Below are 27,984 nucleotides of genomic sequence, written 5' to 3'. Positions count from 1 at the left end.
ACCTTTGTAATTCAGACCAGAATCCTTTATAGCAGCAAACATCAGCTTAGCATAATTCTGAGGGGTCTCACATACACAAACATTGTGTGTGCCCCTTGCACTTACAGGCACAACCCATTTAGGCCAAAGATTGAAAGGAGGTGATAAACCTACTTTGGTATTGGAATACTTTTCCTTGAATTCTACATATAGTTCTGATATGCATCTGTACACGTACATTTCCCATTTTCACCTTTACGTAGTCTTTTTTTTTCCAGGCATTATTCAGCTGTAATCATTATTTTCATAAAACTCCGACACTAGCACCTTTATTTCTGAACTCAGTTGCTTACCCTGAGCCTGCTGAAGTTGTGGAAGCACTCCTTGGGCTGCTTTTATTTTCCTAGCTTGCTTTACCATATATGTAGAAACATTGAATTCCTTTGCATTGTAGTCAACAGACCAGCTGGAAGGTGCAAGGTTAAGAATAGCTAGCTACTTTTTTTCTGGCATGTGGATATGGCACATTTTTCTTTCCAATCATGCACAATTTTGTCCAAATCAGAGCATTTCTGGCATGATTTCTGTTCCTTTGGAGCAGATAGTTCTTCCTCTTCCACCATTAGTGTGTCAGCTATTTTGTGTTTTAATTCCATTTGAGCTTCTTGTAGTTTTCTTCTACCATAGCTGGGCCTGTCTCTTTTCCCAACTTTGTGTGTCTTCGTGGGAGACAAACCAAGAGCAGTATTTAATTGCTCATCCGCTGTGGTTGTAGGTGGCTGATACTCTTTGCCACTGTCATGTAAATTATCAGAATATTCTTCATTTTTTAGCAGTGTAACACACCTGGAACATAACTTTTGTCCTGGTTTCATGTTGAGTCCCATGCACTGATTCACTTTCAATACTGATTTTATATCAATTTCTCTGAGGCTACACTTGACTGTCTTCTTATGAATCTGAAATGGATCAAACAACTTCTTTGTAGGAAAGAATACTTATCCAGAAACACTTTCATATGATGATAACAAACACTAAAGTTTCCTGGAACTGTACATCTTGTGCCCACAGGTTGTATCCCAGGTCTCCATAGCAACAAATCTTGGTCCGATTCATCCAGATCATACAGTACAAAGCGAATGCCACATTTTGTTCCATATGTTCAGATGCTTGTGCTCTACCAATACTGCAACTTGTTTGAACAAAAGCACCATTAGTACACTCTTAGCTGCCTCCATACTGACTTTCCACGACAGTACTGACCACTCTGAACTAGAATCTTAAAAACATGAGCAACCTGTAATTGTTGCTTGTTTCCTCTGTTGTTCCTGCCTAACAATGACTCATTCTGTCCCAGAAAATACCGTTGTTTAACTTTTTGTTGCCTAATGGTTACCGAAAATTGCTGCAGCTTTATCTGAAACAAGCTGTCTGCATCATCGCTATTACTTGCTAAATCGTGTTAAAAGAAACATAACCAAATACATCTGTCACCTTTTATTGTATACAAATGCCGGGTCTAGTGTAGCAGGGGATACAACCCGTCGGCTTTGGACAATGACGTCACAAGTCGCCAGAGAGCAGTTTACCATTTTCGCTTTTGCTGTTATGTTTCAGTTTGTTTTTTTACTGATTGCTTAATAAAGTGGATCTGTTTATTCTATCTCGTGAGATTTTTTTTAAAAAGCCAAAAAACACTTATCAGCTACTGAAGGGAGCTACATCGCTAAGAAGAATCGCTTCTCGTTTGGCGACTTGTGACGTCATTGTCCAAAGCCGACGGGTTGTATCCCCTGCTACACTAGTCCCCAAATGCCTTGCAATAACAAGTTCAAATTTTGCCACATATTATATTATGGTCTACTTATGCAGTGTTTGAAATTTGGCTTGGATATCACTTGCCCCTTTTGTGCTACCACACTTAGAAAATCCATGTTTTCCAGGTAATTTTTCAAGTTTTTATGTGCATGTAACTCTGTTTGTGTGACTGATATGGGCAAGATGAGTTCTGTGTGTGTTTCGGCCACATTAAGCTTACGGCCACATTAAGCTTACCACAAAATATATATATGTATATATATATATAAAATGTAATACATTAAGAGGTACATATTGTGAGTGGCCCTCTATGATATATATATATATATATATATATATATATATATATATATATATACCCTTTTCAAGTGAATTATATTTTGCATAGAGGGCCACTCACAATATGTACCTCTTAATGTATTACATTTTTTTAATCACATTTTGGAATTTTTTTATTTTCCCTTAGAAATATGTTGGTGTTTTGATTCATAGTGTGTTCTCTAAGTGGATGTTACTGGGTTGTAAAAATTTCACTGGGCTTTGCAGAATAGTTCCAAAGTTGTTAAGGCCTGAAGTTGGGTCTGAAGATAGATTGCCAGATGCGGACTGCAATTTCCGGGTCACGCCACCTGTTTCACAAGCCATAATTCTGGAACTAATTGGCAGGGGAACTTAAAATTTTGTACGTGAGTGTTCCACACTTGGTAGCATTGGTGTGCTAAATTTCAGCCAAATCTGAGGCTATAAGCTGGAACATTTTCTCAAATTGGTTGAATTGACATGGAATGACCCAGGTGTTGTGTCGTCAATCAGAGCTCAGTTTTGCATTCCTTTACCTGGGTACAAGCATGTTAAATACGAGTGAGAAGGTCCTCTCTTGTGTCCACTCTGTGCTTGTAGACGTTGCTCTTCAGCCACCCCCACAAACAGTAATCCAATCGGGTAAGATTGGGTGACCTCAGTGGCCAAGCAATGACTCCACAGCAACCGATCCAGTGACCAGGATACGTTATGATGAGATACTGTGTCACTTGTCATTGGTCGTACGGAATGTGTAGGAGCACTGTCATGCTGAAAGTACGTATGAGCTCATGTTGCCAAAGGTATATCCTCTACGTATTCTGGTAACACATTTTGAAGAAACTCAAGACACCATGTCCCAGTAAGACGGTTATCTAAAACACAACTGAACTGATGAGTTGGTCTTCAATAATATCACACCACACATTGACTGAGAAACATCATTGAAAATTCATTTCCGCAGTAGCACGCACATTTTCATATGCCCATACACAAGAGTTGTGCCTGTTGATTCCATCACAGGTAAATGTTGACTCATCAGTAAGCAGAATACATGGAATTAATCGCTCATTGGCAAATATCCATTGACAATTCTTGCCGGGCGGCAGCATCACGTTCATGCAGATGTTGTACACTCTGCCGATGAAAGGGATGCAGACCTTGCTCCAGTACTGTGTGTATCACTTCTTTATGTGGAAGAATACCAAGTTGGGCGGCAATTCTTCTGTAGTTAGTTGTACAGTTGCGCTCCACTCTTTGAAGAATGTTCTCAACTTCATTAAGAGTTTGTTGTACAGGATGTTCAGAGACAACATTTACACTGATAAGTGTCCCACGCTCATGCAGTCTGTGAGAAACTGTGCTATCTGGCACTCTGCAATTGAGAAATTGTTGTTGGTATTCTCGCACAGCAGCTCTCAAATTCCCACTGGACGAACCATAGACAAACACCATGTCAGCATACTCTGCATATGTGAATATCCGTGGCATTTCACGACACAAAACTGTCTTCGTTGTTCACATGACATCAGTGTAGTACTGTGCACTACGACAAACACTGTTGGACTGAGACTTGAGGTAAACAACTGTACCAAGCGCAAGTGAACTGCTTACTGACACGGTTTGTAAGGACGACGCTACACAATTCCCATTTCTAGTTGTTTTCATTGGTTTATGTGGAAACGGTGAAGAAAAGGGCATATGTGTATTAGGAGCTTTTTGTTCACCCTGTATAAAATTTGGATATAATCTGTCATGTTATACACATCCTTCCTGTCAGCTTCTTGTAAAACTTACAGTTCGTTTTTTATTATTTTCCACAATACCAGTAACGATTTTCAAAAGTTTAGCACTCTTAATGTCTCATTTTATATTTTTATTAGGTATAACCTATTTTAGACAGTGTATTTAAGACAATAGCCTCCAGTCCAGCAGGATGCAAGCACTTGCTATGTCCAGCCATCCTGTTTTAAATATTGCATGATTTTTTGAAATCACTTTAGCCAAGTCTATGCCGATCACTAGTTATCTCCCTTCAAACAAGTGTATATATATATAACTTCGGTTAACATCCTTGCTACCAATGAAAACTTCCTGGCTTATTAAAACTGTGTGTCACCTCATGAGTTACCCAAGTGCAACACATGACCCACCATCACAGCATTACTTCTGCCAATACCTCATTCCTACTTTCTAAACTTGACAGAAGTTCCCTTGCAAATCTTGCAGGACTAGCACTCCTAGAAGAAAGGATACTACAGAGACATGGCTGAACAACAGCCTGGGAGATTGTTTCCAGAATAAATTTTTACTCTGCTGTGGAGTGTGCTAATTTTAAATGTCATGACAGATAAAAACTGTGGAAACAATCTTCCAACCTGTGGCTAAGCCATGTATTGGCAATATCCTTTCTTTCAGGAATGCCAGTCCTATAAGGTGTGCGGAACAACTTCTTTGAAGTTTAGGAGGTCGGAGATAAGGTACTGGCAGAAGTGAAGCTATGAAGGTGGGTCTTCAGTTGTGCTTGGATAGCTCAAACAGTAGAGCAATTGCCTGCAGAAGGCTACACTCCTAAGTTCATTTCCCAGACCGGCACAAGCAGGAAACATGAAAATTCACTCTGGATGTTGAGAGTTTGATCCCAACCACTGCTAAAATTTGAAATAAAAACTTTCAGCAATGGTGGCCAAATATTTCCAGTATTAGGAGTCACCTTCTGTAAAGAATTCGCATTGTATTTTGCAGCTGTGACTTATTAAACTGATAGTTCGGTAACTTTCACATCTGTCAACACCTGCTTTCTTTGGGATTGGAATTATAATATTCTTCTTGAAGTCTGATGGTATTTCGCCAGTCTCATACATCTTGCTCACCAGATGGTAGTTTTGTCAGGACTGGCTCTCCCAAGGCTGTCAGTAGTTCTAATGGAATGTTGTCTACTGCCGGTGCCTTGTTTCGACTCAGGGTATGGAGGAGGGGGACAGGCACTCACAGCACACTGTTGGTCGTGGTGCGGGAAACTGCCTCTAAAGGTGGAAGATTTCGCAATGATCAGCAATAAAAGGGTGTAGAAGACAAAGGAATACACTGCATCATAGTTACATAGTGTGAATCCACAGGACATGTGACCTGTAATTGAAATAGTCTCATGATGACCATCTCACCAGTGGCAAAAGATTGCTGATTAGACCCCTTTTAGTGTCTCCAGGTGGTTAATGTCAAGGGGAGGTGACCTTGAGAAAAAGATTGAATAACTAACAAAAGGGTAATATTGACAGAGTCTGAGTGTGGAATGTAAGGAGTTTGAAAATGGTAGGCAAGCTAGAAAATTTGAAAAGAGAAATGCAAAGGCTCAATCTAGATACAGTGGAGGTCAGTACAGTGAAAAGGAAAGAATATAATTCCTGGTGAAATAAATATTGAGTAATATCAACAGCAGCAGAAAATGGTATAACAAGAGTAGGACTCGTTAGGAATATGTGGGTATGGTAGAGAGAGAGTTACTGGAAACAGTTAATTGATGATGTGATTATTCTCATCAGAATCAACAGCAAGCACCAACAACAACAGTCAGTTATACAGGATTGTTATAACTAAATCTTTGCTACTTGAGCCAATGTAGAACAGAAAACTATTTACCATATGGGCACCTAGCTTTATATGAATGATGTTCTGAGCACTGCAGAATTGTTATTAATGTTAGTGTCATGATTTACTATTGGGTGGTAGTACTGGTGTGGCGACTTACGGTTCCAACCCAAGCATCAATGTGCATTATAGTTGCAGTTGATCACTTTGGGTCTGGATATGGTGAGCAGGGCTTCAATCATAAAGCTATTTTCTCAAAACAGCACAAATAGTGCTGCTGCTCTTTGCAAATATCGACTCATTGAAGGAATATGGAGAGGTCCTCCTTCCGCCCCGTGGTTGAAGAAAGTGGTTCAGAAGTTTTAATTGACTGACGATTTGGGAATTGCTCTTGGGAGAGACAGATGGCCAATTTCAACACAAATTATTGAAGTAGTTACTGTGAATACTAGACACAATGTACGATCTTTGAACAGTGACGAGCTGTGTCATGACAACTGAACATTCCGTTGTCTGCAGTTTGAAAAGTGCTGTGAACAGTTGTGAAATTGTATCTCTGGTCTGGTTCCAAGCTGTTGTGGATGCAGATGGTTGTCCCATTCAGCATGGTTCGTAAACTTGGTACACAATTAAGTGTGGAAGTTAAAATTTGTTTCTTTCAGTGGTTTATTTATTATTTGTTTTGCACGTGCCGTGTTTCCACAAAGTTTCATTGTCTTACGATAACTTGTTTTTCATGAGCCCTCTCAGTTGTGAAAGTTTAATTGTAACCAACCTGTGCGTGTCCACATCACAAGACATGACACAGTACGTAGACATTATGAGGACACTGAATGAGTGTGTGTGTAAGGGGAGATGAAAATCAATTTTGAGGAATTGAAAGGAATAACAGGTAGTTATGGGAGAATATGGGCTTGGTAGTAAGGTGACAAAGACTACCCAGACTGAGTTTCTGTGGTTACCCTAAATTGCTTAAGGCAAATACTATGATAGTTTTTTAGAAGGATACTCCAGATTTCCTTTTCCAAATCAAACTTGTACTAAATCTCTGATGACATTGTTTATGGGACATTATAGTTCAAGAGACCTTTGGAGAAAAGAGAACCACTTGTATGAATATCAAGAGCTCAGATGGAAACCCAGTTCTAAGCAAAGAAGGGAAAGCAGAAAGGTGGAAGGAGTATATAGAGGGTCTATATAAGGGCAATGTGCTTGAGGAAAATATTATGGAAATCGAAGAGGATGTAGATGAAGATGAAAGGGAGATATGATACTGCGTGAAGAGTTTGACAGAGCACTGAAAGACCTGAGTCGAAACAAGGCACCGGCAGTAGACAATATTCCATTAGAACTACTGACAGCCTTGGGAGAGCCAGTCGTGACAAAACTCTACCATCTGGTGAGCAAGATGTATGAGACAGGCAAAATACCCTCAGACTTCAAGAAGAATATAATAATTCCAATCCCAAAGAAAGCAGGTGTTGACAGATGTGAAAGTTACCGAACTATCAGTTCAATAAGTCACAGCTGCAAAATACTAATGCGAATTCTTTACAGATGAATGGAAAAACTGGTAGAAGCCGACCTCGGGGAAGGTCAGTTTGGATTCTGTAGAAATATTGGAACACGTGAGGCAATACTGACCTTACTACTCACCTTAGAAGAAAGATTAAGGAAAGGCAAACCTACATTTCTAGCATTTGTAGACTTAGAGAAAGCTTTTGACAATGTTGACTGGAGTACTCTTTCAAATTCTGAAGGTGGCAGGGGTAAAATACAGGGAGCGAAAGGCTATTTACAATTTGTACAGAAACCAGATGGCAGTTATAAGAGTCGAGGGGCATGAAAGGGAATCAGTGGTTGGGAAGGGAGTGATACAGGGTTGTAGCCTCTCCCCGATGTTATTCAGTCTGTATATTGAGCAAGCAGTAAAGGAAACAAATGAAAAATTCGGAGTAGGTATTAAAATCCATGGAGAAGAAATAAAAACTTTGAGGTTCGCCGATGACATTGTAATTCTGTCAGAGACAGGAAAGGACTTGGAAGAGCAGTTGAACGGAATGGACAGTGTCTTGAAAGGATGATACAAGATGAACATCAACAAAAGCAAAACGAGGATAATGGAATGTAGTTGAATTAAATCTGGTGATGCTGAGGGAATTAGATTAGGAAATGAGACGCTTAAAGTAGTAAAGGAGTTTTGCTGTTTGGGGAGCAAAATAACTGATGATGGTCAAAGTAGAGAGGATATAAAATGTAGACTGGCAATGGTAAGGAAAGTGTTTCTGAAGAAGAGGAATTTGTTAACAACCTGTATTGATTTAAGTGTCAGGAAGTCGTTTCTGAAAGTATTTGTATGCAGTGTAGCCATGTATGGAAGTGAGACATGGACGATAAATAGTTTGTACAAGAAGAGAAGAGAAGCTTTCAAAATGAGGTGCCACAGAAGAATGCTGAAGATTAGGTGGGTAGATCACATAACTAATGAGGAGGTACTGAATAGGATTGGGGAGGAGTTTGTGGCACAACTTGACTAGAAGAAGTTACCGGTTGGTTGGACATGTTCTGAGGCATCAAGGGATCATGAATTTAGTATTGGAGGGTAAAAATCATAGAGGGAGACCAAGAGATGAATACACTAAGCAGATTCAGAAGGATGTAGGTTGCAGTAGGTACTGGGAGATGAAGAGGCTTGCACAGGATAGAGTAGTGTGGAGAGCTGCATCAAACCAGTCTCAGGACTGAAGACCACAACAACATAGTTCAATCTTTCTTTATTTTCTAATTACCGATGTGTTTCGATGACATGAGGTCACTGAACCTTCAGATCTGCATTCCCAATTTACTGGAATGACTTCTGCCATGAAGGGAACCCTCCTCACTGTGGAACGCCTCCTGATTGAAATAATTCGCGTTATTATAGCTTTAGTAGTATTTTTTCTTTTTTAAATCTGAGGTGCTCTTGTCTCTAGTGCTGGTTAATCTTGACTCCTGAACTGTTTTTAAGCAAGTTTAGTGAAATTTTTAAAGTGTGTGGTAGTAATGCAGATTTAGACATAAATTGATCTGCTGTGTCTCACAAGCAGCCCAATGTCTGTCAAGTGTTTGTTGTAACATTCTGTCACAATACAGAAGTAATCAGATGGTGCATTATCTTACTGAAGGCATAGGACACCTGTAAAGTGCTGTAAGCAAAGAGGAGCAGGTGACGGTGTGGAGGTGCTGGTGTTATATGCCAGTGAGATATGGTAGGCATATTGGTGGACCCAGTTCATCCTGTAAATATCCATCACATGAAAATACCTCCACCATTTGTTCAAATGGTGTGCTATCGGCAAATGTTATGTATGACCTAATGTGGTTTTCAACGTCCTCACACACTGCCATCAGCATGTACAAACGTGCACCATCATCATCAGTCAAAGGTCAGATGTCCAATGGCAGTGTTTCTGATTTGTGCTGGTCTGTGTACTGTGATGGGCAGTGAGCATAGGCACTATTCTCACAATCCAAACTTGACACTCAGCACAGTGGCTAGCGTGAGCGACCATAAAGGATTCTGCCACTTACCGTCACTCACATCAGTCACAGCACTAAGCGACAGCTTGTACTCTTCAGAATATTATACATGTAAGGTAGAGGCTTCTGTACCTCATAGTTAGGAAGTGCTCGTGGATGGTGAGACTGCTGCCCAATTTTTGTCTCATATTTAATTGGTCAGAAATTTGCTGCACTATCACCTGTCTATCTGCTGTTACAAACTGTGATATTCAGCCATAATTCCTGTCAACAAAACATTGTTGCCCACAGCAGTTGACTCCAACACTAGATACTTCTTCCAAATTGAGTTGCTGAAGTTAAATCACCTATGAGAGAATGTCCCAAACATCCATTTGGTCTAGCCTCATTCAGTTTACCTAAGGTTAGGTGTCATACCGATAGTGTACTCTACTGTCAAGATAATTGGAAGTGCAAGGTCTAGCAACATTCTTGTTTTGTAGCATGCTGAAATATTCCATTTCTGTGCCTACAAATTACTCTCCAGTATTGATTAATGTAATGTAGTGGCTCAACTTAATTCAATAAAATGCTAGAAAAAGCTACTGTCAGATTTGAAATGGGGCTAAGTATATATTGTCAAATAATTTTTTTAAATTATTTTCCGGGAAAAATACCAATAACATTTGATTTTTTAAAATTGTGATTCTTAGCCTAGTTGTGTATGTAATATGAGTTTTAATTCTCACTTTTTGCCTATACATATGGAAAAAGGTAGTAATTTTAATTGTTTGACAGTATCTTCCTTTTGATAAAGGTTGGTAAGAAGTTTGGGAGGACAAGGAAAGGATACACAATTGGATTTCCAAACTGTGCTTCACCAGGACATCAACTGCAACAACAATGAACTTCAGGTTATGCGAAGATGTATTGAACAGAGGATAGAAGAGTTGAAGCAAGGTATGATATAGTTCTTGAGGAAAAACACACTTGTTTCTTCCAGAATGAGATTTTCACTCTAGAGCAGAGTGTGTGCTGATATCAAACTTCCTGACAGGTTAAAACTGTGTGCTGGATCGAGACTCAAACTCGGGACCGAGTTTGAGTCTTGGTCCGGCACACAGTTTTAATCTGCTAGGAAGTTTCACATTTGTAGCTATTATAAAGTGTCAGTATTGCACAAAGTGCCAATAACATAAGTTTTTATTACAACCCACATTACTTTTCTTGACAGTAACAAATACTTATTTTTTGGTGTTTTAATAGTGCTCACAGATATGTGATGAAGTAACTGTATTGGGGCTCTGAAATTAATTTTAACATAAATTTCTGTAATTTTATTTCATACAATTGTATAGACAGTTGTCTAGTTAGCAAACTATGCTTTTTGTTGGATTAAACCTCATGTTTTATTGTTAATCAGACTATAACCTCATGGAGTGTAATGAAATTCATCTTTCATTAACATAACAACCATACTACTAACTCAAATGTCTGGGGATATACAGTGACACTATGTACACACACTACAGCATTTTCGGAGGAATAGGCAGGAAAATGGGTCACTGATGTTTGAAACAAAAAGCAAGATGCTACATTTACTCTAATCAATTGAGTTGGCAATTGTGCTAGCCTAGTCTTAAGTTGTATTTGTTAGACTGACAGTAAAACTATACATTACAAATACCACAAACTGTATAAACCTTTCAGAGCCAGTGGCTCCTTCTTCTGGCAAAAGGGTTGAAGGGGAAGGAACTGGAGAGCTTTAGGAAAAGGGATAGAGTTCATGAAAGTCGCCCAGAACACTGGACCAGGGGATGTTCACCGGATGGAATGAAAATGAAAGCTTTCCTTCTCATCCCATCCAGTATGTATCTCTGGACCTGGGGTTCTGGGTGACTTTTCCAAACTCTACCCCTTTTCTGAAACTTTCCAGTTCCTTCCCCTTCACCCCTCTTCCTTCCCCTTCACCCCTTCTGCTAGGAGGAGGAGCCATTGGCTCTGTAAACTTGCATAAGTAAAACTTTTCATACGTGTGTTCTCGTGCCACCAATTTGCGGGTAATTTTTTATCCATTCAATTACATTAAATTGTTAAAAATTATTTTCATTGTTACAAACTGAATAAAGTACCGTAAGGTCAGGCGTACTCTTGTGTGGTGTATTGGTCAGGCAGTAATTAAATTCAGTACAGTGTGTTATGGAACCTTAAAAAGCAGAGAAAATAACTCTTGCTAGCTGCTTTCAAAAAATTTGGTTGACTATGACTTCGTCTTCGTCCATTAGTCTGATATTGTCATATATTGTGGACCATTTGTCATAATGTAACTCTCATCTATTGCATAGGATACACTAAATACATGGTCAGTTGATTATGAGTTGGGTCTTGGAATTACCTCATCCTGCAGGAGGTGACAGTGCACTATCTTTCTTATGCAGACTGCACTCACACACGCCTTATACTTTTGCTGGCCTGCAGAACTACTTACAGGGCATCCACCAATCTTCAAATGGTCCCTCCTGTCCACCAAAGTTAGTGAAAATCTGCCAGAGATATTCAAACAAGAGAATGATGTTCCTCTGGGATCTGGAATAAGTGTGACTTTGCTACACCAATCATCAGCATTATGTCCACATCTGAGGTTCCTACACAGTGTTCGTTATTTGTGTAGGGTTTTGTTGTATCCATCTCCTACTCAGTTGAGTTGACAGTTGGAAGATTTAAGAAGATGGATATTAGATTTTCATTGAGTGTGTGTGTGTGTGTGGGGGGGGGGGGGGGGAGTGTTTGATTTTGTTGCTGTTTTACTTGTATCTTTAATAATGAATTCTATACACAGACTTTAGTCTGAGCTTTGTGCATTAAGTACTTCTGTGTGATAGGGATGGATTTTTTCCCTCATATTATACAGTTTTAAATATTACAAACATGTTCATCTAAATATTTTTTAGTGAAGGCACTAATAATCTCAATGATTAGTGTGTTAATCATATCAAATCACCTTAAAAACTTTTTTTACATAATAAAAGCCTAATCATTGTCTCTCTTCAGCACAGGTTTTTCCATCTGGAGTAACACTATATCTGTAGCATCTGATAGTTGCACATGCCTCCGATATGTGGTAGCTCATTGAGGAGTTCGATCAGCAATGGCTGGATATGGTGTTGGTCAGCACCACCAGTTTGTTTTATTACTGTACACAATGCATGTAGCAGTGTAACATTCTCTGAGGGCAAGGTCATGGCTTAGCCAGCAAGAAAGTACGAAGGGGTTCGCAGAAGAAATTACCAACCCACGAAAGTTTATTTTGCATTACTTCATGTTATATGTTTGATTAAATACGAACGCAAGAACATAAATACAGTAAGACAAAGTATTTTTTGTTGTAAACAGCGTGCTCTACTGGTATGTATGAAACTACAGTAAGAGCATGATTATACCTCGAATTTGGATGTAATGCGGTATAAACTATGTCCCCAAAATAAAATATCATTTATGAATTTGCACTCTCAGTATATATTACATACCTGAGAGAATGTTATTTCACTTTGCGTGTAGGCTTTCTGTATTCTCTGAACAATAACCAGAATAGATGGACATAATTAAACACAACCTTTAGTTTGTCTTATCAACATTTGAGGACTGTTTCTGGACAGAAACTTTGATTACACATCTCACAGTTACCATTATGATGCAGTCAAAAAAGTGACTATGGAGCATTGCTTAGCTAAAGTGAAGTGAGCACAATCAGCTTGTGGATCATAAATTAGTCATTCATTGTGTAGATTTCTGTGTACTTGTCACAATGTCACAGAAATGGAAAGCATATTCTGTGAGTGATAAACTAAAAATGGTTGATCATGTGAAGAATGGTGAAAGTTAGTTTGTCATGAGCATGTGTTATATCTGAAGGAACAATTAGTGGATGAGTGAATGAAGAGAATAAACTTAGAAGTTTTGTGAATGCAGTTGACAGTTATGTGGGAATTGACAGAAAGAAGACAAAAAGTAGAAAAAGACAGTGAACTTGATGATTGCCTTTATAGGTGGTTTTTAATAAAAAAGAAAGTGAAGGTTTGCCACTTTGCAGGCCAACTATTAAAGTAGAAACTGAAAAATTTGACGTTGATTTACATGGCAACAGAGATTTTATAACTTCTGATGGATGGTTTTCAAGATGGAAATGTTGCTGTGGTAATTGCCCAAATGACCACTGAAGGAGAAGTGAGATTTTGTGACTACCTGCTTCACAGTTTTCCAAAATTCTACACAAAGTAATTGTAGATGAAAATTTAAATGATCATTAAGTGTATAATTTTGATGAAATGGCACATTATTGTCTGTTGCTTCCAACTAGTTCTCTAGACAAGCAAAACTCAGAAAATATGATGGATTTGAAAATTAACATGGACACAATAATTATCCTCTTTGCCACAAATAAATCGAACTATAAGCTTGAAACCTCTTAGCATAGATAAAAGTAAAAGCTCAAGATGTTTCGAGTATGTAGGAATGTAATCTTTACAATTCACTTAACAGACAGTCAAAGAATGCTTGGATGACATGACAATTTTCACCAATTGGTTTCAAGAAGAGCTTGTTCTTTCATTGAGAAAGCACCTATGGTCAATTAATCTGAGAGAAGCAGCTCTGCTAATCCTTGATCACTGTCCAGCTCATCCACCTGCTGATGTGTTGCTACTGGATCAAGGCAGCATATGAGCATTTAAGGCTAATTCTCGCCATGAACTCCTCAGTTCAATGGTAAATTCAGATGAGGAAAGGGAAATGTTCTTGAAATCATAAATCATAAGTGTGTTGTATTTCAGTAAGTCTAGTGTGATAAAGCATCAGTTTGATCACTATTAGGAATTGCTGGAAAAAGTGTTCCATTGCCAAAAATATAATAGTGGAATGCTGTAGTGATGTTCTCCCGTGCAGTATTGTCCTTGAACAGTTGAACCATTGGGTAGTCATTGACAAAGAACAACAGACCAGAGACGAGGACATTATTGACACTGTTTGGAATGAGAGGAGTGGAACTGTTGGGGATGAGGATGATGAAGCTGATGAAGAAAGTGTAGATGATGATTGCAATAAATGTGAAATGTTGGATAATATAAATAAAGTGATTACATGTGGGAAGTGACAAAGTAAACTAAACCAAATTGTGTTGTTGCACCTGATGAGCATAAATCAATATGCACTAAAGAAACTGCATAAAATGACCTGTCAAAGAAAGCTAGCCAACTTCTTCAAAGTAGTAGAATAATGATGTACTGTAGCCTGCAGGCAGTGCTTTAAGTTATCATTCTGTATGTGATAATGTACTCCATACCATTTTCAATCTGATGTTATTGTTTGGTCAATGTTTCATTGAAGTTTCTCTAATTGCTGTACCCTATGTGGTAAGTTTCTGAAATGGTTTACTTCTAATGTTCCTTAAATTGAAATACACTACAGTACAGTATGTATAATATTGCATTGTGTATTCTTCCTAATTGAAATGCACAGTTCGTCATTACATGGGTTACTGTCAGTATACTGCGGGTACGCTAAACGCTGGAGTAAAGCGTGTCCCCTGACAACCATATTACATCAGGCTTCTGCTGTACTTGATACCAGTTTGTAGTATGTTTGAAATCATTCATATACTGTGAGCAAATAAACCCTCATGAAACTGAGGGTTAGCACTTTCTTCTGCTGACCCCCTCATAAGAAACATGTCATGGAAAACTGTGCATAGATTGAATGTATAACAGGGGAGGGAGTCATTAGATGGCTACTTGTACAAAATCTTTTGCACCTAAAAGAGACTTCATATGCTTTGATCGTCCTTTCACTAGCTTCTCTAGGGACCAAAATGACTCGAATTAGTCAGAATTTAAACTCTGCAAATGGTGTGTGTGAGTTACTCGTCATTACTGATACCCAGGTAACAGAGCTTGGGTGAGTAATCTTTCAGAGAGATTGGAAGATCAGATTAAAAGTGTGAAAAACAACAGGTCACATTTGTTCTTAATAATGAAAAAAGATAGGACATTTGAGAAGTTGTCAGACTCTTGTAACTTTAGGTGATAACAAATTATGACAGGAAAATCAAAAGATGTGTAAAAAACATAGAAAAGGGCCCCACACATTTAGACACATTGTAACAAGAACACCTTAATAAGTGCAATGATTGGAAGTGAGTATGCTTTAAAATTTGAAAAGCACACCTTTTCTGAAGTTATTTCAATTAGAGTGAGTGAAAGAATTTTGTTTGGAATTTTGTTTCAGATTTGAGGAATATAATGAATATGTCCCCCCCCATGAACCATGGACCTTGCCGTTGGTGGGGAGGCTTGCGTGCCTCAGCGATACAGATAGCCGTACCGTAGGTGCAACCACAACGTAGGGGTATCTGTTGAGAGGCCAGACAAACGTGTGGTTCCTGAAGAGGGGCAGCAGCCTTTTCAGTAGTTGCAAGGGCAACAGTCTGGATGATTGACTGATCTGGCCTTGTAACAATAACCAAAACGGCCTTGCTGTGCTGGTACTGCGAACGGCTGAAAGCAAGGGGAAACTACAGCCGTAATTTTTCCCGAGGGCATGCAGCTTTACTGTATGATTACATGATGATGGCGTCCTCTCGGGTAAAATATTCCAGAGGTAAAATAGTCCCCCATTCGGATCTCCGGGCGGGGACTATTCAAGAGGATGTCGTTATCAGGAGAAAGAAAACTGGCGTTCTACGGATCGGAGCGTGGAATGTCAGATCCCTTAATCGGGCAGGTAGGTTAGAAAATTTAAAAAGGGAAATGGATAGGTTGAAGTTGGATATAGTGGGAATTAGTGAAGTTCGGTGGCAGGGGGAACAAGACTTCTGGTCAGGTGACTACAGGGTTATAAACACAAAATCAAATAGGGGTAATGCAGGAGTAGGTTTAATAATGAATAGGAAAATAGGAATGCGGGTAAACTACTACAAACAGCATAGTGAACGCATTATTGTGGCCAAGATAGATACGAAGCCCACACCTACTACAGTAGTAGAAGTTTATATGCCAACTAGCTCTGCAGATGACGACGAAATTGAAGAAATGTATGATGAAATAAAAGAAATTATTCAGATTGTGAAGGGAGACGAAAATTTAATAGTCATGGGTGACTGGAATTCGAGTGTAGGAAAAGGGAGAGAAGGAAACATAGTAAGTGAATATGGATTGGGGGACAGAAATGAAAGAGGAAGCCGCCTGGTAGAATTTTGCACAGAGCACAACATAATCATAACTAACACTTGGTTTAAGAATCATGAAAGAAGGTTGTATACATGGAAGAACCCTGGAGATACTAAAAGGTATCAGATAGATTATATAATGGTAAGACAGAGATTTAGGAACCAGGTTTTAAATTGTAAGACATTTCCAGGGGCAGATGTGGACTCTGACCACAATCTATTGGTTATGACCTGTAGATTAAAACTGAAGAAACTGCAAAAAGGTAGGAATTTAAGGAGATGGGACCTGGATAAACTAAAAGAACCAGAGGTTGTACAGAGATTCAGGGAGAGCATAAGGGAGCAATTGATAGGAATGGGGGAAATAAATACAGTAGAAGAAGAATGGGTAGCTTTGAGGGATGAAGTAGTGAAGGCAGCAGAGTATCAAGCAGGTAAAAAGACGAGGGCTAGTAGAAATCCTTGGGTAACAGAAGAAATATTGAATTTAATTGATGAAAGGAGAAAATATAAAAATGCAGTAAGTGAAACAGGCAAAAAGGAATACAAACGTCTCAAAAATGAGATCGACAGGAAGTGCAAAATGGCTAAGCAGAGATGGCTAGAGGACAAATGTAAGGATGTAGAGGCCTATCTCACTAGGGGTAAGATAGATACCGCCTACAGGAAAATTAAAGAGACCTTTGGAGAAAAGAGAACCACTTGTATGAATATCAAGAGCTCAGATGGAAACCCAGTTCTAAGCAAAGAAGGGAAAGCAGAAAGGTGGAAGGAGTATATAGAGGGTCTATACAAGGGCGATGTACTTGAGGCTAATATTATGGAAATGGAAGAGGATGTAGATGAAGATGAAATGGGAGATATGATACTGCGTGAAGAGTTTGACAGAGCACTGAAAGACCTGAGTCGAAACAAGGCCCCCGGAGTAGACAATATTCCATTGGAACTACTGACGGCCGTGGGAGAGCCAGTCCTGACAAAACTCTACCATCTGGTGAGCAAGATGTATGAAACAGGTGAAATACCCTCAGACTTCAAGAAGAATATAATAATTCCAGTCCCAAAGAAAGCAGGTGTTGACAGATGTGAAAATTACCGAACTATCAGTTTAATAAGTCACAGCTGCAAAATACTAACACGAATTCTTTACAGACGAATGGAAAAACTAGTAGAAGCCAACCTCGGGGAAGATCAGTTTGGATTCCGTAGAAACACTGGAACACGTGAGGCAATACTGACCTTACGACTTATCTTAGAAGAAAGATTAAGGAAAGGCAAACCTACGTTTCTAGCATTTGTAGACTTAGAGAAAGCTTTTGACAATGTTGACTGGAATACTCTCTTTCAAATTCTAAAGGTGGCAGGGGTAAAATACAGGGAGCGAAAGGCTATTTACAATTTGTACAGAAACCAGATGGCAGTTATAAGAGTCGAGGGACATGAAAGGGAAGCAGTGGTTGGGAAGGGAGTAAGACAGGGTTGTAGCCTCTCCCCGATGTTGTTCAATCTGTATATTGAGCAAGCAGTAAAGGAAACAAAAGAAAAATTCGGAGTAGGTATTAAAATCCATGGAGAAGAAATAAAAACTTTGAGGTTCGCTGATGACATTGTAATTCTGTCAGAGACAGCAAAGGACTTGGAAGAGCAGTTGAATGGAATGGACAGTGTCTTGAAAGGAGGATATAAGATGAACATCAACAAAAGCAAAACAAGGATAATGGAATGTAGTCTAATTAAGTCGGGTGATGCTGAGGGAATTAGATTAGGAAATGAGGCACTTAAAGTAGTAAAGGAGTTTTGCTATTTGGGGAGCAAAATAACTGATGATGGTCGAAGTAGAGAGGATATAAAATGTAGGCTGGCAATGGCAAGGAAAGCGTTTCTGAAGAAGAGAAATTTGTTAACAGCCTGTATTGATTTAAGTGTCAGGAAGTCATTTCTGAAAGTATTCGTATGGAGTGTAGCCATGTATGGAAGTGAAACATGGACGATAAATAGTTTGGACAAGAAGAGAATAGAAGCTTTCGAAATGTGGTGCTACTGAAGAATGCTGAAGATTAGATGGGTAGATCACATAACTAATGAGGAAGTTTTGAATAGGATTGGGGAGAAGAGAAGTTTGTGGCACAACTTGACCAGAAGAAGGGATCGGTTGGTAGGACATGTTCTGAGGCATCAAGGGATCACCAATTTAGTATTGGAGGGCAGCGTAGAGGGTAAAAATCGTAGAGGGAGACCAAGAGATGAATACACTAAGCAGATTCAGAAGGATGTAGGTTGCAGTAGGTACGGGGAGATGAAAAAGCTTGCACAGGATAGAGTAGCATGGAGAGCTGCATCAAACCAGTCTCAGGACTGAAGACCACAACAACAACAACAATGAATATGTGAACAGTAAACTGACAGATTTGGTTCTTTTATAACATCATTTGAGTAACTTATTTTCCAGACTGTATTAATGCAAATTTTGTCTGATTCAGTTGTGGCCATTTATTCCAAATACTAGGTGCAGCTACAGGTGGCAGTCATATTAAACTTGCATGGAAATGCCAGATAATGTAAAAGTATCAGTTAACTCTTCAGGAAGTATTGGTGAAAAATGGACATTGTAACATAACTATTCTGTAACTCAACAATATAAGGAGGAGATAGATTGCTACTGACTGTAAAGTTGACACATTGATTTGCAGACAGGCACAACAAAAAGATGCTTACACTTTAGCTTCTGGCCAAAGCCTTTGTCAAAAGCTAATGTGTAAGTGTCTTTTTGTTGTGCCTGTCTTTTCCTTATATTATTGATATTCCAACCTGTAGTTTTAATTGTTTTCTTCTGTAACTCAGACAGGTTGCAACTAAAAAAACGTGCTCAGTTTGCAAAAACTTTTATTACACATCCAGTTGTATATCTAGCTCCTACATCTACATCAATACTCCGCAAGCCACTGTATGGTGCGTGGTGAAGGATACCATGTACCATTGCTAGTTATGCCCTCCGCTGTTCCACTCGCAAATAGAACGAGAAAAAAATGACTGTCTATATGCCTCCTTATGAGCCCTAATTTCTCATATTTATCTTCAGTCTCTACGCACAATGTATGTAAGTGGCTGTAGGATCATTCACCAGTCAGCTTCAGATGCCGGTTCTCTAAATGTTCTCAATAGTTTTCCTCAAATAGAATGTTGTCTTCCTTCCAGGAATTCACGTTTAAGTTCCCGAAGCATCTCTGTAACACTTGCATGTTGTTTAAACCTACCGGAAACAAATCTTGCGGCCTGTCTTTGAATTGCTTCAGTATCTTCCTTCAATCCAACCTGGCACGGATTCCAAACATTTGAGCGGTACTCAAGAATAGGGAGCACCAGCATCGTATAAATGGTCTCCTTTACATGTGAACCACACTTTCCTAAAATTCTGCCAGTAAACCGAAGTCGACCAGTCACCTTCCCTACCACAGTTCTCATATGTTTGTTCCATTTCATATTACTTTGCAACGTTACGCCCAGATGTTTAAACGACTTCACTGTGTCAAGCAGGACACTACTGATATTATATCCAAACATTACAGGTTTGTTCTTCCTACCCATCTGCATTAACTTATATTTTTCCAAATTTAGAGCTAACTGCCATTATCACACCAACTAGAAATTTTGTCTGCAAGTTGTTTTGTATCTTTCTACAATCACTCAGCTTTGAAAGCTTACCGTACACCACAGCATCGTCAGGAAACAACACAGATTGCTGCCCAAGCTGTCCACCAAATCATTTATGTATATGGAGACCAACAAAGGTCCTATCACACTTCCCTAGGACACTCCTGATGATGGTCTAGTCTCTGATGAACACTCACCATCAAGGACAACATACTGGATTCTGTTACTTAAGAAGTCTTTGAACCATTCACTTATCTCTGAACCTATGCTCATACCTTCGTTAACATCCTGGAATGGGGTACCATGTCGAATGCTTTCCGGAAATCTAGAAATATGGAATCTATCTGTTGCCGTTCATCCATAGGTCACAGTATATCATGTGAGAAAAGGGAAGCAGAGTTTCACACAAGTGATAATTTCTAAAACCATGCTGAATCATGCACATCAGCTTCTCAGTCTCAAGGAAGTTCATTATATTCAAACTGAAAACATGTTAAAGATTCTACAGCAAACCAAAGTTACTGATATTGGTCTGTAATTTTTTGGGTCTGTTCTTTTACCCTGTTTATATACTGGAGCCACCTGCGCTTTTTTCCAGTTGCTTGGAACTTTGTGCTGGGTGGGAGATTCATCATAAGTGCAAACTAGGTAAAGGACCAATGCCATAAGATTCTCTTTGTAAAATCGAAATAGTAACAAAAGTAGTTACAGCTTATCAGATGAATATTTAACTAAAAGTGATAGAAATGTAGGCCTCAGGCCACCCAATTAAGCTAAGAGATCACAGTGCTTTGATCGTGTCTTTTAAGCAGTGTAAAATACTTTACAACTGCTCCAGGTGAATGGCAAATTAGAAACCAGACAGAAATAGTTACAACAGTTAGTCGTAGAGGATAACTAGTGATCACGAAGTCCTGGGTCACAGATTGGATCCCAGCTACTGCTTAAATTTTGAATAAAAGTCACAGACATGCTGTATAAGGAGTCACTGTTGTACTGCCAACTGCCTTGGAAAGAGAGCGGAGGAGCAGACTGAGATTTGGTGCATCCTCCTGCGATTGGAATGGAAAACTGCTACAAACTGCAAAAAAATTGGCAATGATCAATAGAATGAGGGTGCAGGAACCAGTGAAAACCTGAAAGGGAAATGCCAAAGAAGAGGTGACTTTGATAAAAAGACTGGATAACCAACAAAAAGGTAACATTGAAAATCTAAAAAGTGAATGCAAAGGATCAATTATATATAGTGGAGGTAAGTAACATGAAATAAAAAGATCAGGTTTCCTGGTCAAATGAATATGGTGTAATATCAGCATCAGCAAAAATTGCTATAACAGGGGGAGGATTCATTACAGATAGGTAAGGAGGTCAAAGAGTTAGTTGCTGGGTTATTCTTATTGGAATTAATGGATTATTTTCATTAGAATCAACAGCAAATAAACACCAACAGCAAAAATTCAGGTATATTCGCTGACGTCACAGCACGAGATGCACACATAAAGTACGTATTGTCATGGGAGCGAGTAATGCAGTGTGTGAAAGAATAATGTAATAATTGTGAGGGACTGGGATGTGATAGTAGGGGCAGGAAAAGTAGTAGTTCTGGGAAAATGTGAACTTTGTAGTAGGAATGAGAGAGGGGAGAGATTGAATTTTGCAATAAATTCACCTACTGATAGTGAATAAACGGTTAAAAAACTGCAAGAGGAGGAGGTATACATGGAAAAAGCCTGGAGACATGGGGAGAGTCCAGCTGGGCTGTATCATGATCATACATAGATTGCATTATAACGTGTGCCCAGGAGCAGATATAGACTCGGATCACAAACTAGTAATGATGAAAAGTAGACTGAAGTTTGAGAATTGGCCCAAAGAATCACAGTAGAATGAAATGAGGTACTGAGTTGTTATGATGTAAGTTTGATCTTTAAGGGTTTAAATGGTGCGATAATGAATACCATGGCTGGCAGTTCAGTTCAAGAGGTGTAGCCATTTGTAAAAATGACAGTCTCGGAGGTTTGGCAGACAAACATAAGTACAAGGAAGGTAACAGCAAAGCAGCTTTTGAGTTACAGAATAAATACTTGAAATGATAAAAAAACTAAAAAAAATGATCAGGGAAAGACAGGAATACTACAGAATAAGTCACTTAGGAATGGAAAATAAGTAGGGAACGAGGGAAGCAAAGGTGAAAAAGCAACAAAAAAAATGTAAAGAAATTGAAAAGGATACTGTCATTGGAAGGACTGGTTCAGCATATGGAAAGGTCAAAAAATCCCTTTGGTGAAATTAAAACAAGGGCATCATCTTTCAGAGTGCAAGAGAAATTCCTTGATGAACACAGAGGAGGGAGCAGATAAATTGAAGGATGACATTAGAAGTCTCTAAAATAGGGAGGAACAGTCTGTTGATTAAGAAGAAACAGAAGTAAATTTGGAAACAAAAAGATCCAGTATTAGAGTTTAACTGAGCTTTGGAAGACTTGCAATCAAATAAGACAGGAGTCGTACATGGCATCCGTCCAGAAATACTAAAATTATTGGTGGAAGTGGCCACCAAACATTTATGGTTGTGTAGGGTCTGTGAGACTAGAGACATATCATCAGAGTTCTGGAAAAGTCATTCACATAGTCCAAAGATGGCAAAGGCAGATAAGTGCAAGAACTATCTCGCAGTCAGCTTAACAACTCGTGCATCTAAGTTGCCACCAAGAATAACATGCAAAAGAATAGAAAAGAAAACTGGGCACCTGTTAGATCAGTAACCGCAGTAGAGGGACAGGTCATCATTATGAGTGATAGTGGAAACAAGGCATAAGAAAATTTAGGACATGTTCATAGGATTTGTTGAATTAAAAAAAGCATTCAACAATGTGAAATGGTGCAAACTGTTTAAAAGTCTGAGAAAAATAGAAACAAGGTACAAGGATGGATGGGTTATCGGTTTGTGCATGACAGTGCATGGTACAAATATGTCCCAAAAAGCCTTGTGCAAAAATGTGATTTTCCAGGGGGTCGTATCTCGGCTTCTATTGACGAGAGATATTGATTTGTTTTGATAGCCTTGGGTCTAGTCACAGTTTGTATACCTTTTGGAAAAACAGGCATGCTGTAGCCTTCCTACAGTACAGGGTCAAAACATAAATACTGCATACTTCCTCCACCCAGGCTAATTGAGAAAATTGCATGGCTCTTTTTCATTACATTCTAGGGTGGGCTGTAGACCATTTATAGAAGCACAGTTTGTTCATGGGTGGTTCCTGAGAAAACCCCAAAAAACCTAGATTTTGGATTGGATGGTCACTTCTATAATTCCTATTCGTGGCAAATCATTGAAATTAATTTTTTCCACATGTTTTTAAGATGATGGTTTCAGGGAACATTGGAACTTCTTTCAATATCATTATCCGTTACCAAGAGCGAGAGACTTAAAGTTAATGTTCTTGTGCACATAATATTTGGTCTGCAGTGTAAACGTAGTTTTGAGTGGTGTAGTGAACAGTTGGCAAGGGTTCCGAGGTCAACAAACTATGTTTTTATTCAGCATCTTCTCACCAATACAACATTATTATTTGCTGTCTCTGTATAATGGGTACTTTACACCTTTGCAAATATGTCCAAAGTGGTACTGCAGTGAAAAAAAGAGCTGAAAAAGCTCTAAACAAGTGTGAAAATAACTAAAAATGACTGCCAAAAATTATGTGAAACTGAAGACTACAAATTCAGTAGAATACGTGTTCACTCTTCTAAGATACAAATTGTAATTGCGATGTTTTTAATGAGCCAAGTATCCAGAAAATTATAAAGCACAGTTTCGTATTAACCTTATATTGTGTTTAGTTAGTTGTTTGTTGTTTATGTGTATCAAAGTATATAAATAAGTCGAAATCTATGAATAAACTTTGCTGACCTATAGAATTTCGACACACAAGTCGCCGAAGTGGTGTCAACTCAAAAAGACATGCACCAGGCGACCAGGCTACCTGACGGGAGGCCCTAGCCACATGGCATTTCATTTCATTTCACCTACAGAATTCATTTTGTTTAAGCAGTACACCCTGTTGTAGCAGAAAAAAGACAGAAACCAGCAGAAAAACGTTCATTTTGGGGCACAAAAAAGGCAGATATGTTCTTTTTTAAATGTCTGTCAGAAAAGTGGGAAACTAGCTGCATCAGTTCTTACACCAGCTTCCTCACCAAAAATTTTGCCATTCGTGCTTTTTGTGCTGAAAGAGTATCAGAGAGATAATGACTGTAGAAGAGAGGAGAGACAGTGCAAATGGGTGAGGGGGAGTGAGGTGATGTATGAAGAGAAAAAGTGGCCATGAAAGACAGAGGTGGATGAAGACAATAGTAATGGGAGCCAGAGAGAGAGGAGATAGTGATAGTCAGTGAAGGTAAAAAGAGTGAGAGAAGGATGGAGATAGCATTGGGAAAAAAAGAGAGAGGAGATAGTGGAAATGGAAAATGGATGAATGAAGACCATCCATAGGCTTGGGAATCTGGATCCTCCCAGACCGGTGAACTTTGACATAAATATAGGGCATATTTTGGACTGAAGTTTTAAACATGTTGATATAGGGAAACAGTTAGTTGGAACCCCCAGACTTAATGAGTTGCCGGGGTATGGGAGAAAGTGGCAGTGGGAAAGAAAGACAAAAGGAGATAGTATAAGTGAGAGTGGAGACCGTGGCAGTGGGATTTACTGTAAATCAATGGGAGGAAAAGGAGACAGTGGGAAGGATAAATTTATAGACAGTGGCAGTGAGATGATGATGCTGAGTAAGAAAGCTTAACTACAGAGAGAGACATGTGTAAAAGAATTTAGAATGTTGTACGTTCAAAGAGTGCAAATATGTTTGCGTGACAAAATTTGTGGTGAGGGAGTTGGAATGAGGCAGCTGGTTTCCCACTTTTCTGTTATAGACTTTTAAAGAGGAACACATTCGCCATTTTTATGCTCTGACAGGAGCATTTTTCTGCTAGTATACAACAACATGTGCAAGAACGAAGAGGGAATGCTAAGAATGGAAGACCAAGAATGAAGCGCTTGGATTAAAAAGGATGTAAGACAGGGAAGTAGTCTTTCACCTCTGTTCTTCAGTGTATATGTTGAAGACGCAGTGAAGGAAGTACAAGAAAGATTCAAGAAAAGTGTTAAAATTCAGAGTGAAAGTATATCGGTGATAACTGTTAAGATTTGTTTATGGCATACCTATCCCCAATAAGAATGAAAGGATTATTGCAGGACCTGTGAAATGGAGTTAAGTCTGATGAGTACAGAATATGTATTGTGAGTAACCGAAGAAAAACAAAAGTAACGAGTAGCAGAAATGAGATTAGCAATAAACTTAATATCAAGTTTATAACCAAGAAATTTATCACCTTCCACTAACAGTGCCAGAAGATGCTTTTTTATTTTGTTTGTGCTGTTTGCAGCTGAGGCAGGTATATAAATAAAAGGATTTACTAGTCCTGTAGCTTAGTGGCCAGCTAATGACAATTTAAAAAATAAAAATAAAAAAATAAAAAAATAAAAAACCACATGGATTGTCACTAAATATTGAAACAGCTGTGAACATTCAATTCAGTATTTCTAGTTGATCATCTTAATCTCCAGCTAAACAATGAAACACAGGAAGTGTATGTTTTGTTCTATGAACTACATTTATTGATTAGAGAATCATCTTATAGAGAATCTCTACATACATATATCATCATCAAAACACACAAACTTCTTAGAAGGATTATACCTGATGGTAGCCCTAGAACACTCTGCAGACATCTTCACAAAAGCATGGTGTTTGGACAATTGTTTCATAAAACACACATTAACGTTTGTTGTCAGTAACAGTATTTCACAAAAATAATGCCAAGAATGATTGTAATACTAATACCAGAACAGACTTTTGCAAAGATGTATAATTGTACATAGAATGCTCAGTGTTCGTGGTGTTCAGTAAATTCTGTGGTTGCTTCAGCTACCACTGTGCAGCATAGTGATGGAATGTTGTAAGTCCATGGCAGGGAAAATTTTGGCTTAGCCATCAAGAGTGAAAGAATGCAACAAATGCTGATAACAATAATTTGGAATGAAGAACTGAAAGAATTCAAAACATGGTAACTAATTCATAAAGGTATTGCAGTAAATTGCATAGCATTTGTGGATGATTGTCTCATACTTTCTGAAAGCGTGACATATGCAACAGTGCAAGTTAGTTGTCTTTGACAACCAACATGGCAGGCTTAAGAATTTCTGCAGATATACACAGTAGTGGAAACCAGATTGCCTGTATTCTAAGGAATGTCTTGGATTAAATTTCATGCTTGATAAATTAGAAATATTAGAAAGAATTATTATATGGAAAATACTGGGTCTCCAGAACATACAGCATTTTGGAAATTAGGAAGTAACAATGAAATTTATCAGAACATAGGAAACATGTTGGAAAAAGTAAAGAGATCACTATTTTTTGAACATCTTTACACAGAATGGATGACAATAATCACCAAGCAGATCTTCAGATATCTAATGGAAAAAAAATTAACAACCGCCTGGATTAAAAAGGTTATGAAAGATTTGGAAAGGACTAACATAAGGGGAGAAGACGAAATTAGTATTGTAAGGAAGAGATTTTTAGGGAAAGGGTTTTAAAACTGGAAGAATTCAAAGGCAGGAGAGCAAAGAAAACTGGCAAAAACTGGTCTGAAGACAGGAAAAGAAAATTGTGAAACAAGGAAGGACTGTGGGAAGAAAAAGAAAGAAAAACAAATGATGGACTGAAATTGGAACATAATCTTCGGATTACCTGTTTACACCTCAATTGTATAAGGCTGTGCCAGACAAATAGGGCAATGGGGGGGGGGGGGGGGAGGCAGTAATCGCCTAGCTACCCACAAGGCTAAAATGGAACCTGTGAACTCTATTGCTTAATTCTGAATGTGATGTGTGTACTGAAGGTTTGTATCAACACCTAACATTATGAGGGCTGTGTAGGTAGTCCTTCTGAAAAAAACCTGTGACTAACTGCAGCATGTGTACACAGTGTGTCCCAATTCCGTTAGGACTGCTTGTGTGAATTTCCCAACTGCAATGCTATCTCAAAACAAATTGTGGTGTTACGATCCTTGGAGTTTCAAAAACAGCTGCAGCAGGCATCCAGGCTGCAAATGTAACAATACACGTCTGACACCTAACGGAAAATGGCTGTGGAGCAGTGAGGCTTCATAAAGTTTGAGTCCTCCAGCATGTGTGAGTGAGAATTCATTCCTCCATGATGACACCCCAGTCTACCAAGCACTGATGACCTCGCTGTTGAGTGTCCTAAGCATACAACCACCACCACCACCACCACCACCACCACTACCCAGCCTATAAAGCAACAGTTGCGCGTGAGTTTTTGGCTAGCAGATATATCACAATCCTGGACCACCCACCGTATACAGCAGATTTGACTCCAGCCAACTTCTTATTGTTCCCTAAATTGAAGTTCGCAATGAAAGAATGCTGTTATGATGCAGTAAAGGACATCCAAGAAAATTGTAGTGCGGTACTAAATGCAAGTCCAAAAAAGACTATGGTGACTGTTTCAGACCAATTTTAAAACAAATTCAGCTGTGTTTTGATTGAGGAGGAGACTATTTTAAATAAGTACAGTGATTTTGTGAACATAATCCATGACTCTTATTTTTCATAGCCACATTCCTAATGGAACGGGGGCACATTGTGTATGTGCCAGCAAAGCTCTAACAATTCTGCAATATAATTTGTAACTCACAGAAGAATAAAATTCATGTACACATATTTACAATACAGATGCAGTTGTATGAATGTTCATGCTGCCAGACAGTTTTTGTGTATGAAATGACATGTTTTTGTCGTATGCGCACAAGGAAAGATACACTACAAGAAATTGACACTTATTGAAATAA

The 27,984-nt window shown here is 38.7% G+C and overlaps 1 protein-coding gene across 3 annotated transcripts in view; it reads left to right on the top strand.

The window, feature by feature from the left end:
* Positions 1 to 27,984, top strand: part of LOC126412637 (uncharacterized) — a 172,121-nt gene that overhangs the window by 3,303 nt on the left and 140,834 nt on the right. For 2 of the 3 annotated variants that reach the window (XM_050082315.1, XM_050082314.1), the window contains exon 2: positions 10,001 to 10,143. Coding sequence is in view for 1 of the 3 variants with exons in the window: in XM_050082314.1 (XP_049938271.1) it covers positions 10,001 to 10,143 (143 nt within the window). In the remaining 2 variants the exon portion in view is untranslated. Of the gene's footprint in view, positions 1 to 9,981; positions 10,144 to 27,984 lie in introns of all 3 variants that reach the window. The other variant, XM_050082316.1, reaches the window with a different exon arrangement.

This window comes from Schistocerca serialis, chromosome 7 (assembly GCF_023864345.2).
Source record: "Schistocerca serialis cubense isolate TAMUIC-IGC-003099 chromosome 7, iqSchSeri2.2, whole genome shotgun sequence".
Lineage (NCBI taxonomy): Eukaryota > Metazoa > Arthropoda > Insecta > Orthoptera > Acrididae > Schistocerca > Schistocerca serialis.
This window is presented reverse-complemented; position numbering and strand designations above follow the sequence as displayed.